The sequence below is a fragment of the Salvia splendens genome, chromosome 6 (genome assembly GCF_004379255.2).
Source record: "Salvia splendens isolate huo1 chromosome 6, SspV2, whole genome shotgun sequence".
NCBI lineage: Eukaryota > Viridiplantae > Streptophyta > Magnoliopsida > Lamiales > Lamiaceae > Salvia > Salvia splendens.
The window spans coordinates 23,938,352-23,956,983 of NC_056037.1; the positions used below are offsets into that span (position 1 = coordinate 23,938,352).

Sequence of the window (18,632 nt, forward strand, 5' to 3'; positions counted from 1 at the left end):
ACAAGGTTTACTATTCGGAAACTGGCCAGTTGGAATTTAATTATTCCATGAATAATAAATAAGTGTTTCTTGCTAAGTCCACTATTGGAATTAATAAGATGTTAATTAATTAAGTCCATAGCAGACTTTAATTAATTAATGGACATTTCTATCATAAGCGCGAGAAATAAATAATAATAAACAAAATGGAAACCTGGATTACTTGTAATTTCGGATTTGGATGGGGAGGTCAATATTACGTCTGTAGTGGCTGCTCGTAATATTCCAATATAAGGTTTTATTAAATTGTGAGTTTAATTTAATTAGTAAAAAGCTAATTGGGGGAGCCCATTTCCAAAACCTTCCATAGATCCCTGATTGGGCCCAATATGAACTTAATATAAATAGGAGAATAAAAGAGACAGAATCATTATTCAAAATATGAGAAAATTTTGTCCCTCTCTAATTGGAGAGGGGGGACGAAAATTTCAGGAATTTCTCCTCCGTGAGATTTTCAGCTCCTCCTCCGTGAGAAAGTTCTGTCTTCATTATTCGAGTCCTAGTGTTTCGATAAGATCATCCCACCCTGATGTCGGAATACAGTTCGAGACACCAGTCAGAAGATCCGTGGTCTAGTATTGAAGATCATCGTGGAGAAGGCGCGAGCAATCGACGATTCTTTGGAGAATCAAATCGGTAACTCTAAACCGTAGAATTCTGTGTTAACATGCGAATAGATTAATTCCATAATCGGTCAAATAGATCCTACGTCTGATTTATTTGTTTGTACAAGTCTTCCGCTGTGCAAGAGGCTCCAAAACCCCAACAATTGGTATCAGAGCCAGGTTTTTGGCTCTGATTATGTGGATTAATTTCATGTTATGTGAATTGCTTGAATGCATGTTTTTCTTCATTGCGTGGTTGTTAATTTTCGAATTAATGAATATAACGTATGAATGAAGAATTGAAAAGCCGTGACATGTGGAATTTTATTTGCCAACACATGTAGTCAAAATAACAGCATCATTACGTGTGATGATTGCTCCAATTTTTTTAATCCATTCGTTGATGACTACCCATGTGTAAAAATCGATTCAATTCATCGGCAATTTGGAGTCATCCCCGACGGGGCAGCAGTGACGTCTTGAGCGATCTGTTGCGATACCGGGCAGATCAGTTTGCTGTTATGCCGGAGGTAACGCGGAGCAGAGTACGCAGAAGAGATGACGCAGCAGCAGCGGCGATCGGGCGGCGGCGGGTGCGACGACGAAGCGACAGCAGCGTCGGTATCCCGCAGTGCAGCGCCGGCGATTGGACGACGACGGAGCAAGGCTGGCAGCGCTGTCAGGCAAGCTGTGACGCTGGGCAGGCGATCAGTGAGCAGAAGCAAGCAGCGCCGACGAGCGACGTCGACGCAGCAGCGTCGGAGACGGCTCGCGAGACGAGTGCGGTGCGTGCAGCGGTGATGAGGACGACACACTAGCGACGTCTTCACGCAGGCCGCAGCGGCGAATTTTGAGTGGGAGTACGATGGCGCAAGATTAGGGTTTCCGTATGCGTGACGTCGTTTTGTCTCGTCTCGTGACTTCGCTTTCCAAATTTTGATTAGGGTTTCCAAATCCTTGGATTCAATTTTGGAAATAATTCAAGATTAATATGGAAATTAGATTTGAATATATCTTTTGAGGATTTTATATATCATATGAGATTTGATTATGAATCAAATCTTGGATTGATTAGATTCTTTCCTTATTTAATGGATTTATATGGATTTTATTCCTAGATTAATCCTAGTTATATTTGAAAAATAATTATCTAATATTTATCTATATATTATGGATTTATATGGATTTATTCCTAGATGAATCCTAGATGGATTTAGATAATCACAATATTATTTTATTCTTATCCTATGAATTTATTCATTGATAAATTCTAGATGAATTTGGATAGTGATAATATAATATTTTATTCTTATCTTATAGATTTATATGGATTTGTTCCTAGATAAATCTTAGATAGATTTGAATAATTATAATATAATATTATCTAATTCTATGGATTTATATGGATTTACTCCAAGAATAAATCCTAGACGGATTATGATTAATATTAATATTAATTTATTTTATCCTATAGATTTGAATAGACAAATCTTAGATGGATTAAAATAAGCGTTAATCCAAGTTATCCTTATCTTTTGGATTTATATCATAGATAGATTAGGATAAAGATAATATATAAGAAAATCCATATTTAATTGGATTTAGATAAACTTATTTATCTAAGAAATCCTAAGTTATGTATGATATATTCTAGATATCTATTCTAAACAGAATTAAGATTTGTATAAATCTTGGTTGGTTGGATTTTATTTATCGTATGGATTATGATGGAATCGTTTCTATCTAGTAATATCCTAGAACGATTTAAATAATGATAATCCTAGATCAACGTTATCTTGAATTGAAGGATTTTATATATCAAAATAAAATCTAGAATGATCCTAAATGGATTTAGATAGTTAACACCATCTTGATAAATCCTAAATGAATTTGGATAATTAATATACAAGATTAATATGGAAATTAGATTTGAATATATCTTTTGAGGATTTTATATATCATATGAGATTTGATTATGAATCAAATCTTGGATTGATTAGATTCTTTCCTTATTTAATGGATTTATATGGATTTTATTCCTAGATTAATCCTAGTTATATTTGAAAAATAATTATCTAATATTTATCTATATATTATGGATTTATATGGATTTATTCCTAGATGAATCCTAGATGGATTTAGATAATCACAATATTATTTTATTCTTATCCTATGAATTTATTCATTGATAAATTCTAGATGAATTTGGATAGTGATAATATAATATTTTATTCTTATCTTATAGATTTATATGGATTTGTTCCTAGATAAATCTTAGATAGATTTGAATAATTATAATATAATATTGTCTAATTCTATGGATTTATATGGATTTACTCCAAGAATAAATCCTAGACGGATTATGATTAATATTAATATTAATTTATTTTATCCTATAGATTTGAATAGACAAATCTTAGATGGATTAAAATAAGCGTTAATCCAAGTTATCCTTATCTTTTGGATTTATATCATAGATAGATTAGGATAAAGATAATATATAAGAAAATCCATATTTAATTGGATTTAGATAAACTTATTTATCTAAGAAATCCTAAGTTATGTATGATATATTCTAGATATCTATTCTAAACAGAATTAAGATTTGTATAAATCTTGGTTGGTTGGATTTTATTTACCGTATGGATTATGATGGAATCGTTTCTATCTAGTAATATCCTAGAACGATTTAAATAATGATAATCCTAGATCAACGTTATCTTGAATTGAAGGATTTGATTTTATCAAAATAAAATCTAGAATGATCCTAAATGGATTTAGATAGTTAACACCATCTTGATAAATCCTAAATGAATTTGGATAATTAATATACAAGATAAACATTAAATAATTGTCATTAATTATCCAGTGTGTTTAAATGTCATGCATTAAATGGATTTATCTATTTATTTGGTGTTTATCCTTGTAAGTGGATTATCTGCTTTATCTGCTTGTGTGATAATTATGTAAAAATCATATAAAATATCTAAGTGATAATTACAACAAGTGCGTTGTATATGGTCTCCATCAATTGGTCTGCAATTTATGAAGCTTTTTTCTAATATTATCACCACCTGCACTGTGGGGACAATAATCCTAAGAAATAGCGAGTTCATAAGACGGACTTCTCAAATATAGATAGTATGAACTAGAATGTGGTTTCCAATATTATCGCCACCTGCACTGTGGGGACAATAATCGTAAGAAACTGCGAGATTCAGAAGTTCACACAGAATTTATGAGATAGCTTGATCTTGTTAGCAGCACATGAGCATTGTTATGAGAGTGTGTTGTAGAAATGAGACTCTGTAATGCTAAATTCGATGGTCGTGCTTAGGCAACATTTGGCGGCCATGCCGTGCTGCGGTCTCTGGACTATTCGTCGGTGTTGTGACCAGTAAAATTGTAAGATTTTAATGCGTATTGACTTCCTCTGGAGGGTACAAAATTTTAATTTTACAGTTGCAAAATACGTAATTGTTTTGTGGTTATTTGCGATTATGTATTGAGCATAAGTATGTGATAATAAGTTTATTTGCCAAATCTTCATTATGTCATTCATATTTTGTCTGCAATCTTAATGAAATAAACTCGAATGCCAAAATTATGTAGACTGGAAATGCAAATGGATGAGATTCTCATCGCTAAAACTGGGAGTTTATACTCAATAATTCATGTCCTCCATTTCCTCGACATAATTCCACGAAGATTGTTCGAGAATGCTTTTTGCATGAACTTGACAAGTTCTTTAAGGAATAAAGTCAAGCTATTTTCTTTTAAGTAGCACGGCAATCTTGGTTAGTGACGATGAAAGATGGATATCAATAGAATCTGTCAAGATGATTCGATTGGAATATCCTAAAGGGACAGAATATTTTGTGGAATCTTTTGATCACTCAAATAGTTTCTGACTCAAGTCATCGCCTGGAGTAATAAGAAATGACTAAAAGAAGGTTTAACCGAAAAGTAGAAAACCTTCAGAATATTAGTCGTTATATTACTATTAGAGGAAAGTAACATGATTGATGACAAATTCATCAAGGCTGCAGTTTTCCTAAGTCCTAGTTCATTTGAACAAAAGACTAGATGTGGAAATGGAAGAGTCTGATTAGTCATCAAAGTTTGTTTAAAGCGAGTGAAGATGCTTTGTAAGTTGGATTGACCTCTTTTAAAGAAGGACAATGACTTACATGACAATGCAACTTCTAAGTAAGAGACCTTGATCCAGTTAGGCTTTTGTTGCAGTGGGAGCTTATAATGATCCAGTTATGGTTGATGATTAAGGCATCATAGTATTGAAACAATATAAGTGCAACAAGATTGAGTATGAAATAACACATCAACTTCTTAAACAATGAATGATAAAGTATTTATGGCTCTTAGTCTTAAGGCCAAGAAAATACTTAGCTATTGTTCAAACTGATCTAGACTATCAAGATTTTAACAATTTGTTTGTTAAATAGCTTGAAAGTCGAGAATGTCTATTTGATGCACTATGAGTTAGAATCATTTGATTCAGAATAATTATAGAAGTGCAACGTAGAAAGACTAGCAAGTCTAGAAAGACTAGCAAGTCTCAATGGTTTACACCAATAAGAAGACGAGCAAAGCTTTATGATCAGTAGAGGGAGTCTAATCTCCATTAACGAATCCAAGCATTCTTTCAAAGAATGGGATAGTTATGTAAGAAGGAATCGAAGTCTTTCTAAGACAAGTTTGATCAAGTGATGAGTTGTACTCATGAAAATCTTATCATTGATGGGATAAGCGTTAGATATAATGAGATACACCTTAAAGAAACTACCATCATCAGTACCTTCTACAAAACACGAGTTGTGTACTAGAGTGACTCTAGTCTAGCACATCTCAAGGTGTAATGTTGTTCCAACGCATGTTGGAAAGGTATCCAAGTAATTGGAGTTGAGTACTGAGGTATGTTTTAAGGTTGTCCCAAATGATGTAAGATTATAAGTTCTGTAATCTTCAAAGATATAATTCTTGTATGAAGATCAAGAATGGAACTAAAAGCCTAACAGCGTGATAACTCTCAGGACATAGAGAGATATCGGATTTTCCATATTACCAAAGAGTCATACCATTAGAAACTTTTGCACTAATAAAATCAACTTCAGCACCTAAGATTGTTAGAACCATGTCGTAGTGGGAGCGTTCCCAGGAACATGACAAGTTCATAGGTCTAAGAGTGTCGAAAGACTCGGTCTTAGATTAACTTGAACATAATCCATTTAACTACAATGTATAATTGGTTCATTTGGATATTCATCCTTGGAAAGGTGATAGATTCCAAACTACAATATTAGATAGACAACATGTTTTACAAGACTTGCAATACTACCTACAGGTTGTGTCAGTCAGTGAGAGCTAGTACATTTGCAAGTGTAAATGTGGATCTCAAATGGCTAGACAATGACAATGGGCTATGCCCAAAGAGAAATATCATCTTCTCGCTGTCGTTGTGCCAAGATTTGTTCGATCCTATTGTCTATCAGCACTTACATAATTAGAATGTATGTATCATGATTGTCAAGACAGCTTTCTATTAATAGAAGTCTTGAAGAAATCATCTACATGGAACATCCTAATAGGTATGTAATAGAGGGCAAGAAACACATGATTAGAAGCTTATGAAGACCTTTGTGGTCTTAGGCAAGCGTCTAAATCAGAGATAAGTGTTTTGTCGAGATTGTCAAATGTTTGGAATTTGACATGTGCTCTTTAAGTGTGTAGTAAGCACAAGGAAGTTGAAAGTGCATTAAATATGGTATTATTGATACTCTACGATGATGAAATCTACAAAAGTTGTAAACAACTAAGATTGACATCTAGCGTAGGAAACTGGTTGTCTACCCAGTTTAAGATAAAGGATTATAGAGAAACTAATTACATTCTAAGCATCTAAAGTCTTTAAGATTGCTAGAAAGAATGTTGAGATTCTCTTAGGAATCCTATATCTACACATAGCTTGGAACATTTTAGCATTAGAATTTCCATGCAAAGGTTTCTATCTTTCAAGATGGAATTGTCTTGTCTCTAGTCAAGTGTCGTTTGACGCTTAGTGAGAACAAGAATTATGAGACTAGTTTTGCAGATAGATGTCTCATGTATGCTATGATGTGTACTAAGTTTGATATTAGTTGTGCTTTTGCATAGCAAGTATATATCATATTAACCATGGCAAAGGACTTTGATTGAGGTAATGAATATACCATAGTACTTGAGAAAGACTAATCGCTATATTCTAGTTTACCAGTCATTCATGTAATGTCCTTAGGGTTACACTGACTAAGTCTTATGACTAATCAGTGATCGAGTAAGTCATCCTCAGTTTATGTGTTTACATTAGGAGTATACTCCTAGTAGCTTTGATCGTAAGTTTGAGTATACCTATGAGTATTTTTACTATAGCAAAGGCTAACTCAAGAGGAACACGAGATCATAAGCTAAACAATCACATAGAAAGATGAAATTAATTAAAGATTAAGTACGCAGCAAAGACCTAGTGACGCAAAAGATATTATCAGAGAACAACCAAGCAGATTTTTCACAGAAAAATGCCTTTGTGGCAACATGTTTCAAACATGATGTGAAATGAATGATAGTTCGATATATCTAGCTCCAATACCTGCTTTGTTTATAAGTGGGAGATTGTTAGGTTTAGTATACTGAAAAGCATGTTTCGAGCAAATTCGCACGAATAGGAATCTTGCTTGTATACGGAAAAACTCTACAATCCACTTTTAACCCGATATAGTATTATTCGAGCAGTTTGCACGAATAGAATCAGTATATTATTACATTGTGTTTACTTGTGCGTTTATAAGATGTTTTATAAACATTTAAATGCATAAGAAGTAACCAAAACCTAAGTCTTTTGCTTAGTAGACTGGTCGTGGGCTGCGCTCACTTTAAGGTACTATAGTCGGTTCTAAGCAATGCTTTGCAAAAGAAAAAGAAGAATTTCACAACCTAGATAGGCTTTGGTTACCTATTGTGAAAGGTTGCAATGTCAGTCCGATTATTTCTAAGCCTTATTGAAATAAGATGACGTTGGTGTGGTAAAGCACTGAATGGATCTAACAGCAAGACGTGTCTTTATGCTATCTACTGAAAGACGAGATCTTGATAAATATCTATTTCTTAATCAATGTACATTAGCATTGAGCATACGATATTGAGTATCTACTACTTTGACTTACCAAAGGTGCGGGTTTTTCGTCACCTAACGATCCAGGTATATTGGGTAGTGGTGATTATTATCTAGCGGTGCTAGGATTGCTATTATGTTGAATCGTGCGCGAGGTGAGTCTCGTTTGATAATGTCCTCAAGAGGAGCTTGAACAAGGTTTTATTATTCGGAAACCGGCCAGTTGGAATTTAATTATTCCATGAATAATAAATAAGTGTTTCTTGCTAAGTCCACTCTTGGAATTAATAAGATGTTAATTAATTAAGTCCATATCAGACTTTAATTAATTAATGGCCATTTCTATCTTAAGCGCGAGAAATAAATAATAATAAATAAAATGGAAACCCGGATTACTTGTAATTTCGGATTTGGATGGGGAGGTCAATATTACGTCTGTAGTGGCTGCTCGTAATATTCCAATATAAGCTTGTATTAAATTGTGGGTTCAATTTAATTAGTTAAAAGCTAATTGGGGGAGCCCATATCCAAAACCTTCCATAGATCCCTGACTGGGCCAAATATGAACTTAATATAAATAGGAGAATAAAAGAGACAAAATCATTATTCAAAATATGAGAAAATTTCGTCCCTCTCTAATTGGAGAGGAGAGGGGGGATGAAAATTTCAGGAATTTCTCCTCCGTGAGATTTTCAGCTCCTCATCCGTGAGAAAGTTCTGTCTTCTTTATTCGAGTCCTAGTGTTTCGATAAGATCAGCCCACCCTGATGTCGGAATACAGTTCGGGACACCAGGCAAAAGATCCGTGGTCTAGTATTGAAGATCATCGTGGAGAAGACGCGAGCAATCGACGATTCTTTGGAGAATCAAATCGGTAACTCTAAACCGTAGAATTCATGTTTAGGATTTATATTCTATGAGCATGAATTATTTGCGTTCTAGCATGCAATTCTGTGTTAACATGTGAATAGATTAATTCCATAATCGGTCAAATAGATCCTATGTCTGATTTATTTGTTTGTACAAGTCTCCCGCTGTGCAAGGGGCTCCAAAACCCCAACATGCTCGGCGGTGGACAACAGGTCGAGGTCGAGGTACCGCCGGCTGCAAGGCCCTTTGTATCAGCCGGTTTATCTCATGGGACGTATAGGCCTCCAACTCTTCGTTCATTCGCCGTTCGTACTCCTCAGCATCCCCACCACTACCACCATTACTACCACTCGCGTTATTGATCTTGTACATAAATTAAGATAGAGAGAAAACTCGTTAAAACAAGTGGTGCGAATGAAAATGACGTGCAAATCGCGTATATATAGTATTTCGAAAATTAAATAAAAAATAAATAAAAAATCGGCTGGTCGATCGCTCGCCGATCGGGAGCCTGCAATGGCAGGCCAGCCGATCGGCGAGAGCATCGGTCAGCACCCGGGAATCAGCGTGCACTCGCCATTTTTCTCGCCGATTTTGCCGCTCGCCTGCTGCAATGGTTCGACTAGCGGACCGGCCAGCACCGGGAATCGGCTAGCCGGTCCGCTCGCCGCCATTGTGCATGCTCTTATAATAGATTGGCCTTGGCTTGCAATTGACGCAAATATCCCCACAAAACCTATCGCCCCACACACTAACGCACCTTTCAAAACACACAGAAATAAACCGTAGAGAGAAATTGAGAAGCAGCAATCATGGCGGCGACGGTGAAGACGGCGTGGGCGAAGCCAGGCGCGTGGGCCCTGGACGCGGAGGAGAACGAGACGGAGCTCCTCCAGCAACAGAAGGAAGATACGTCGGCCGCGGCGACCAATGGCCACTCCGAGACGGCGGATTTCCCGTCTCTGGCGGCGGCGAAGACTAAGAAGAAGAAGAAGCAGGTTCTCTCGCTCCAGGAATTCACGACCTACAGCGCGGCGAAGCCGGCGGCGTTCCAGGCTAAGGGATTGACGACGGACGAGTTGATGGCTCTCCCGACGGGTCCGCGCGAGCGAACGGCGGAGGAGATCGATCGGAACAAGCTAGGAGGGGGATTCAGATCCTATGGCGGCGGAATGAGGGATGAGCAGCCCCGGCGCCAGGGGAGCTTCAATCGAGAGTCGAATCATGAATTGGCGCCGTCTAGGGCTGATGAGATTGATAATTGGGCGACGGGGAAGATGTCTCCTGCCAGTGGTGGGTTTGAGAGGAGGGATAGAGGGGAAAGAGGGGGTTTCTTCGCTGATTCGCAATCGCGAGCGGACGAGGTTGATAATTGGGCGTCGAATAAGAGTTTTGCCCCTTCTGAGCCTAGGAGGTATGAGCGGAGGGGAAGCTTTGGATTGGAATCAAGCAATGGTGGCGCGGATTCAGGAAGTTGGGTGAAGAGAAGAGGAGAGGAAGGGCCGAGGATGGGCGGCGCATTCGATAGTTTGAGGGAGAGGAGAGGGGGGCAGGAAGGGGCGGAATCGGAGAGCTGGGGTAGGAGAAGAGAGGATATGAGTGCTGGTAGTAGGCCTAGATTGAATTTACAGCCTAGAACAATGCCAGTGATTGAGATTGCTGCTCCAGAGAAGCCTAAGGCCGAGATTGCTTCTCCGGTTGCTGTTACCGTGAGGCCAAAAGGGAGCAATCCATTTGGTGAGGCGAGGCCGAGAGAGGAGGTGTTGAAGGAGAAGGGCCAAGATTGGAAGGAGATTGAGGAAAAGCTCGAGTCTACCAAGATTAAGGAGGTGGTTTCTGATGGACCGGATCCTCCTAGGAAGAACTTTTGGAGTGGGAGAGAGAGGCGGCAGGAAGAGAAGATTGAGAGGGCTTGGAGAAAGCCAGAATCTGCTGATTCCTACCCCCAGAGGTCGGTTAATTGAGAATTTTTTATTGACATGCTTGAATTTTTTGAATGCTTTGCTTCTTGTGATATTTGTGCATGAGTGTTATGAGTTTTATGTTTTCTGAAGACCTCTTTAAGCTGAAATGAATGATAATCTGTTTACTATATCTAGTTGTGAATTACACTACTTATGGTATTCTAGATCTTCTTTTCAGTTAAAGTATCTTTGTAGTTATAGTATCACCTGCAACTGCATGTAGTTATTTTGCAAGTATGCATCTCTACAGATGATATGCACATATATTTCCTGAATTTATAAGTTAGCTGTGGAGCTTTTGGTGGGTTGGTGCACACTGGCCAGGTCTACATCTACAAAAACTCAGATAGTTAACCAAGCCCTCTCCTTGCCTTATTAGAGGGCATTTCTGAACACCACCGTAATTGTGGCTAGTTTCTACTGCATTCGTGGCTTTGGGGGATTTTTAGTGACTGTAATGTGTCTGTTTTCTCTTTAAAGTTGGATTATGTTGACAATTCATTAGTTAGCTTTGGCACAAATTGTTGAATAATATTGGATGATGATGAAGAGAAAAAAACCATCTAAGTTTTAAATAAAATGGATATAGAGAGTGACTTTGGTGATAATAGCTACTATGCAATACGTAGTACTCCATGTATGGACTTGTTGTCACTCTTGAGTTGTGGGGATTGAAGGATGAGATATTCGTATGAGCCATTGTGAAAAATGGATAGGACTATGGGAACGTGAATCAGTTTTAGGTATTTGTCTTGTTTGTTTCTGCATCTTTAACTTCCCTGAATATTTTGTAATTGATGCCATCACTGACCTTTACTACACTTGTTTATCTTGAAGTACTGATGAGTCTGCCAATGGGCCTGCTGAGAAATCCGAAAATGGACATGCTGAAGAGGCTGATGGGGGAGAGTCACAGGCCGCTGACGCTAAGGGAGTGTGAGCTTTGAGAAAACAAAAGAGAATAGGAGTATTGATGTTGCTTAAAAATGCATCTGCTGAGCTGATAGATTTTTGTTTCATATTTATATTTTGTCTTCTGTTTTGCATCGCACAATATATAGCAAATTTTTGGGAGAGAATTATGGCGTGGAATTTTGTTATTGCCTCTCTGGCTTGTTTGCACTTGTCGACTATGGTTTGTTTTGGGTTCAGATACTTTTTATTTATTTGTGTGGGGGGCGCCCTAAGGCGCGCCCTATGGCGCGCCACGTCAGCATTTTTATCCTCCTCCTTCTCCACCTGCAGTGGGCGTCCTAAGGCGCGCCCTATGGTACGCCACATCATCAATTTTGTAATATTTACAAAATACATACGAATTAAAAAAAAAACTAAAATACATTCAAAATACGAATTTTAAAAACTTCATTCATTTAATAAAAATTAATACATTACAATGCGAAATAATAAAAAACGCAAACTCAGCGACGGCGGTTACGAGCCCACACTTCTTCAATCATGTCGCTCATGAGCTGCGCATGCTCTTGTTGGTTGCGCATTGAGGCCTGCCTAGATAAAACCTCATCGAAACCTAACGGTAACCCTCTATCGGGTGTCTCGGTCGATGTGCCGGCAGAGCTAGATGCACGGTCGTCGTCATTCCAATCGGTGATGCTTCCGCCTTCACTCTCGACTATCATATTGTGCATGATTATGCACGCATATATGACATCGGCGATGACTTCCTTGTACCAGAAACGAGCCGGCCCTTTCACAATTGCCCACCGTGATTGGAGCACCCCAAATGCCCGCTCTACATCCTTCCGCGCCGCCTCTTGCTTTTGCGCAAATAAAACTGTCTTCTCACCAATCGGGCAGCTGACTGTCTTTAGGAAAACTGGCCACCGTGGGTAGATGCCGTCGGCCAAGTAGTACCCCATATGGTATTGGCGTCTGTTGGCAGTAAACTCTATGGCCGGGCCGTTGCCGTTACATTGGTCGGTGAAGAGAGTGGACGAGTTGAGGACGTTGATGTCGTTGTTCGACCCGGCTACGCCGAAGTAAGCATGCCAGATCCAAAGCCGATAGTCAGCGACGGCTTCGAGTATCATCGTCGGGTGGCTGTCCTTGTATCCACTTGTGAATTGGCCTGTCCACGCCCTCGGACAGTTCTTCCACTGCCAGTGCATACAGTCGATGCTCCCGAGCATCCCAGGAAACCCGTGCACCTTCTCGTGCATCTGCATCAAACCCTGGCAATCAGTGGCAGTCGGCTTGCGCAAATATGTGTCGCCATAGGCCTCTACTATCCCCCGACAAAAGTACTTCAGACACTCACGGCCTGTAGTCTCCCCACAGTGGAGGTACTCGTCAAAAAGGTCCGCCGTGGTGCCGTATGCCAACTGACGAATAGCAGACGTGCACTTTTGCAATGGTGTAAGGCCGGGTTTCCCGATGGCGTCCTCCCGAAACGTGAAGTATTCTTCACGTGAAGACAATGTACGAACAATGCTGAGAAAAAGGTACCTCGACATTCGAAACCGGCGGCGGAAAACAGTCGGGCCCCAACGTGGTTGATCGGCAAAATAGTCTTCAACCAGACGCCTGTGAGCTTCCTCGTGGTTGCGTCGGACATACGTCCTAGGTCGAATAGGACGATGGACTTGCTCAGCCGCCACCTTCTCGCGCTGCATTTGCGAATAGCATGCCGCCATGGCCTCTTCAATGGCTGCATCTAATGCTTCGTCAATCGAACGACTGGAATCAGACGAACTAGAACTATTGGTGTCTTCGCCGGGATTCATTTTCGTTGGATGTTGAGAGAGAATATGTTGAGAGATAGTCGATATGTTCGTATGCACAATTGAATGAGAAACGAGATTTATATAAAAAAACGAAACCGCGTGCCATCGTCCGCTGCGTCCGCAATGAGGCGGACGATGGCGCGGACGATGGCCATCGTCCGCGGTTTAAGTCGCGCCCGAAGCATAGGCCGCGACTATCGTCCGCGGCCTATGCCACACACCCACAGTGGGGGCGGACGATGAATGGCGCGGACGATGCGCGCCATCGGGCGTGCCATCGTCCGCCCATTGCGGATGGTCTTATGCTGTCAATTGTTGCAGAAGGAATTGGTGCGACTCAAGTTTGATTTGTCTTTGATCCCACATTTTATTACTCTCCGTCTCATAATAAGAAATAGATAATTACATAACTAGGCTTGTTCTCTCTCCGTCTCATAATAAGAAATAGATAATTACATAAGTCGGCTAGTTCGTTGCTAGTTCTTATATGTATATGAGTTTGGCATTAAAAAAAGGGAGGAGAAAGGGAAACGAGAGAAGAAACAACGAGAGCTTTTAAGCTCTAAATTAAAAAGGCGTCCCAATAATTACATAAGTAAGTTGGCTAGTTCGTTGCTAGGTCTTGTTCTTATATGTATATAAGTTCTGGCATTAAAAAAAAGGGAGGAGAAAGGGGAAGGAGAGAAGAAACAACGATAGCTTTTAAGCTCTAAATTAAAAAGGTAGACTATCAATTGCGTAAATTTTCATCCATCCCAATTCTTAGTTTTTCATATTTTCTTTACTTCCAATTGCTTGATATATAAATGATATTTTTACCTAGATTTATATATTACTTGATATATAACTGATATTTTTACTTTAGAATTATAACGTAACTATAGAGTTTTGAAGGGAGTATGTGTTATGTGGTGGATTGTGAGAAGTTAAATTGGAGTGAATATTCGGTTTATGTGGTGGGATATGATATGAATATATGAATAGTGTAAGGGATATGTTTTTATATTGTATTGGAATTATTTAGTAGAATATAATATGGATATATAGTTGATAGAATTGACATGTTTCACATATGATATTGAAAGTATATGAATCATTTGTATTAAAGAGGATATGAGACAGTCTTGCCCTGGGTCTGATATCAATGCAATGGACCTACAGGTCATATATACAATAGCAATGAACCCACGAGCCATATATATAATGACAATGTATACAATGTCAATGGGACTGGATGGGCCTCGAGAATGGGCGCGAATAGAGTATGGATCAAGTTATATGGAAGATACCCGAACCGGTTGGATCAGTTAGCAAATGTCGTTGCCACTTGATCAATGCAATCTCGCTCTCACTTGTTTCCTACCAAAGTAATTTATAAACTCCCAATTTTGCACTACTTTAACAGTAAAGCGGCAAGTTCAGGGTCGATCCCACAGAGAAGCTAGTGTATCAAGTGTGTGAGTAGTGTACAGGGGGTTGGCTGCTGCCACGCTTTAACTTTGGGAGTTTTTAACTACTGATTTTACTCTAGACAGAATTTAACTTACTAACTTGATCAAGGAAATTTTAACTACTGGGTCAAGTGAATTTCAGACTGGAATGAAAATTAACTAAGTGAAACAGTAAACACCACTATGAAAACGAAAGAAACTTTGATTAAAACTAAAACTCAGAACAGTACAACGTGAAATTTAAACTAAGCTAACACTTCGGAAAATACGAAAGCAAGTAAAACCGAGGAGATCCTCGGCGGAAAACTTAAGAATACGCTAACAGATATCAAGTATTCTGCAGCACTCATTCGATCGCCCTTTCTAACTAAACATTACTTTATCTAAGCTATCTAGAGAACTGAACTAAACTTGAGAGCTAAGCTAAACTAAACTAAAGACGGAAAGTAAAGGATCAGATCTCTCTAATGTGGTGGCACATCCTCTATTTATAGGCTCGGCACGACCTTCAGCTGGATAACGATCTTGGCAGGGAATATTCGCTCAAGCTGAGTGTGAGCTACTCATCGATTGCTACGTGTTCTGCTTCTAGAATGACAACGCTTTCAGTAACAGATTCATGACTCAGCTCCGTCCTTGCGTCTCATATATCAGCACGTGTCCCCATCTAGAACGTTGTCCTTGCTAACAGAATGATGTGCACCATCCAGCTCATTGCCTCGCGTGTCCTTCTTCTGGAAGCCTGCGGTCCCCTCCTTGCCTGCTTGGTTACTCCCTTTGATCAACTCCCCCGATTTCTGGCCTCTTTTCGCCTATTGTACTTGCTTGATCAGTTTGGCCTTGTTGCCTTGGTCAAGCGACATTCCTGAACATTTAACACTTGCTTGCGAGATAAACCGATAAAGTAGCGTACATTTTACCCCTAAACCGATGCATGAAATGAGCCTTATCAAACTGCTCACACTTAAAACATACTTGTCCCCAAGTATAAAGAAAAAGAAAAGAAAAAGATAAGGCAAATTTCAGGCATGGTTTACTCATTTCAAGAAATTAAAAGAAAACGAAAAAGAAAACAAGACTCGAAATAAAAACACATATTCACATAGAAGCATTAGATCGAATAAATTTTCAACAATTATACCCGAGGTCGAGGTCAACCCATTTGCCAGCAACTTATGTTTCTTCCTTTTTGCTTTTACTTGATCAAGGTGTCAGTTCGTCAAGATTGCTCAATTTAAAAACCACTGTTGGATTCACTCAGTCACTTATTTCTTAACAGAGATGTTAGGACTGTTCACTCGGTATTGCCACAAATTTAATATCTCGAATCGAATTGCACAAGATAGTTCCTTAAGGTCTTTATTTCGGGTGTAATGAGGCTTAAGGGTAGTGGTGTATCAAGGTAGGGTCCTAGGGGTTCTAAGTTTAAAAACATAAACTGTAAAAAGAAAAACACGTGAGTCAAGAAACCAAAGATTTGAACTATTTATTTCGCCGCTAGATATCTTACTTGGTCAAGTGGCGACTTCTAGCCTTGAACTTTTAGCTTATATTTCTAACTTCCGACTTATCGGGTCAGATTACAACTTTTCCTGCTATCTTTTTCTCAAACTTTTCTCGATAACAACACATTTTTTTTACTTGATTTCTGACTTGATCAACCTGATTGACTAACTCGCTCAACCCGACTACCCTTTTATTTTTACTTTCTATCGTACTACCCCTTACTTTGAAATGACTCATCTCTCTGACCCCTTTTCCTCACGTATTTATAAAAAGTATATGGATGTGGGTCTCAGTTATCAAAGAAAGGGTAAAAGTGTATGGGCTCAACTTAGCTAACTAGGGGGTGCCTTTCTTGACGAGGCGGGTTCGTGGAGCGAAAGAAGAAAAGGCTCAAAGGGTTAAGTCCTAATGCCTTTAGTCATTACTACTTCTAAATATTAAAATTCAGCCTCTCGTAAAAATATTTTTCTTTGTAAAGTAGTAGACAATGTTCTATTTTGGCTTATAACTCTCATATAGAGGGGCTTCGCAGTAAGTTTAAAAATTGAGCATTTCCATCATACTTACGTCGTTCAAACTGATCAAGTTTTTGCAATCAAGTTTCTAAATGTAAACATACTGATTCCTTTCTCTAACTCTTCCCAAAGTAATCAAATCTTCCACTTATCCGATTTCATGCATATTGCCTATTTACTACTATATGATATTTTGTATTTTAAATTTTTTTTACATGCATGATTTTTATGTTCTGGAACTAACCCTCCCCCCTCCCACTGCATATGAACTCGTCCTCAAGGGACTGGATGCAGTGGAAAAAGGGTTAGGTACAGGCAACGGCACAACATAAACCAAGGAAAACTTCTCACACTTAGACCAGACACTGGGCTAAGTGTGAGACAGTGCCAACAATCAAACATGCCAACCAAAACAATAAACAAAACACATAGGCAAAAACGGATAGCAACCTACACAAACTTCTCACACTTAGTCCATGCACAGGACTAAGTGTGAGAACGGAAAAGAAAAACAATAATTTATACAAATAAACTGAGTTAAGGGTGATACTACTGCCTTTGAGATGGTTGAACAGGGGATGTTGCAAGCCTTCCTTATTGCCTCCATTTCACAGACCTTCCTTATTGCCCGCAGGGCGTTTGCATTCATCGGAGCTCCTTCTCCTTGGTATCTTTTCCCTTATCTCCTTTGCGTGGAGGAGCACGCTGGGCAGCGTCAGTAAGCCCCATACCTTGAAATGGTATGGTGGCCCTTCTTGGGAGGAGGAAGGATACTCTCTTCCCCTTCCTCTTGCCTTCTTCCTCTACTCTCACCCGACTGTCCTCCACAGCCTTGCTTGCTTCTACGGCTGCCCCGGTCCCTTGGGTCGCTTGTCTCTTCTCATCCACCTGCCGCCTCAAAACCTAAGCTTCCTTCAGCAGTTGATCCGTCGTCCGGCGGCGCGTCCTTCCTGAGATAGAGTCATCCTCCATAGTCGAAAAGAGGTTACATTCTGCCTCCCTTCGTCGTAGTAGGAGATCACTGGGGAGAGGCAGAGAATCTTTTCTCTCAATATTTACCACTGGGGAGACGGAGTCCAGACGCCTGATGTAAGCCGGGTCTACATATTGGAGTGGACCGATGAATCTGGAAGGCGATAATGGGGTTCTGGTGGTCGGTGGGGAAAGGTTAGGGTTATCTGGGTTGGCTGGTGACAAGGGTCTCCGATTACCACTGTTGATACCTGCTCCTGAAGAAGAAGATGAAGTATTGAGTTGAGTGGTCTGCATTTTTTTTCTGGTGATGATTGTGGGCGATTCCTTGGAGGGGATTTGAACTTAGAGAGAATTAGATGAGGATAGCACGAATGTACTGAAGGTAGTTGATGAAAAGTGGGATCAGAGAGACCCCTTTTATACTGAAATCCCGACTGTTGAGATCCCTGCCTGTTGAGATCTCTGCGACTCTTCGCATGCAGGCGCGCCTTTTCAGAATGCCAGGTGGCAAAGCTTCTCCGATAAGCTTCCTTTTTCTCTGTAAGACGTCCTTTCATTGCGACAGTTCGCGCCGCCTGACACCTCTCTAATGACTGCACACGTCCTATCACCTGCCATTTTCAACTCAATCACTGTACCACCAATTAAATTCAAATTGCACTGATCAAGTGGACAATTAAATCCAGATGAAAACTCACATAATTTCACTTGATCAGTTTCTTTCCTCTACTTCCGACTTTTAATTTTCTAAAAATAAACAACACACTAAAAATTATTTACACTAACAAGGACTTGACCGGG

General features: G+C 39.4%; 1 protein-coding gene across 1 annotated transcript; it reads left to right on the forward strand.

Moving 5' to 3' along the window:
* The first annotated feature begins 9,413 nt into the window (after nucleotides 1-9,413).
* Nucleotides 9,414-11,743, forward strand: LOC121806182 (eukaryotic translation initiation factor 4B3-like). The gene is made up of 2 exons (XM_042206129.1): nucleotides 9,414-10,630; nucleotides 11,481-11,743. Exons 1-2 carry the CDS (start codon nucleotides 9,492-9,494, stop codon nucleotides 11,581-11,583), a joined length of 1,242 nt encoding a protein of 413 aa, XP_042062063.1. The 5' UTR covers nucleotides 9,414-9,491; the 3' UTR covers nucleotides 11,584-11,743.
* The last annotated feature ends 6,889 nt before the right edge of the window (nucleotides 11,744-18,632 follow it).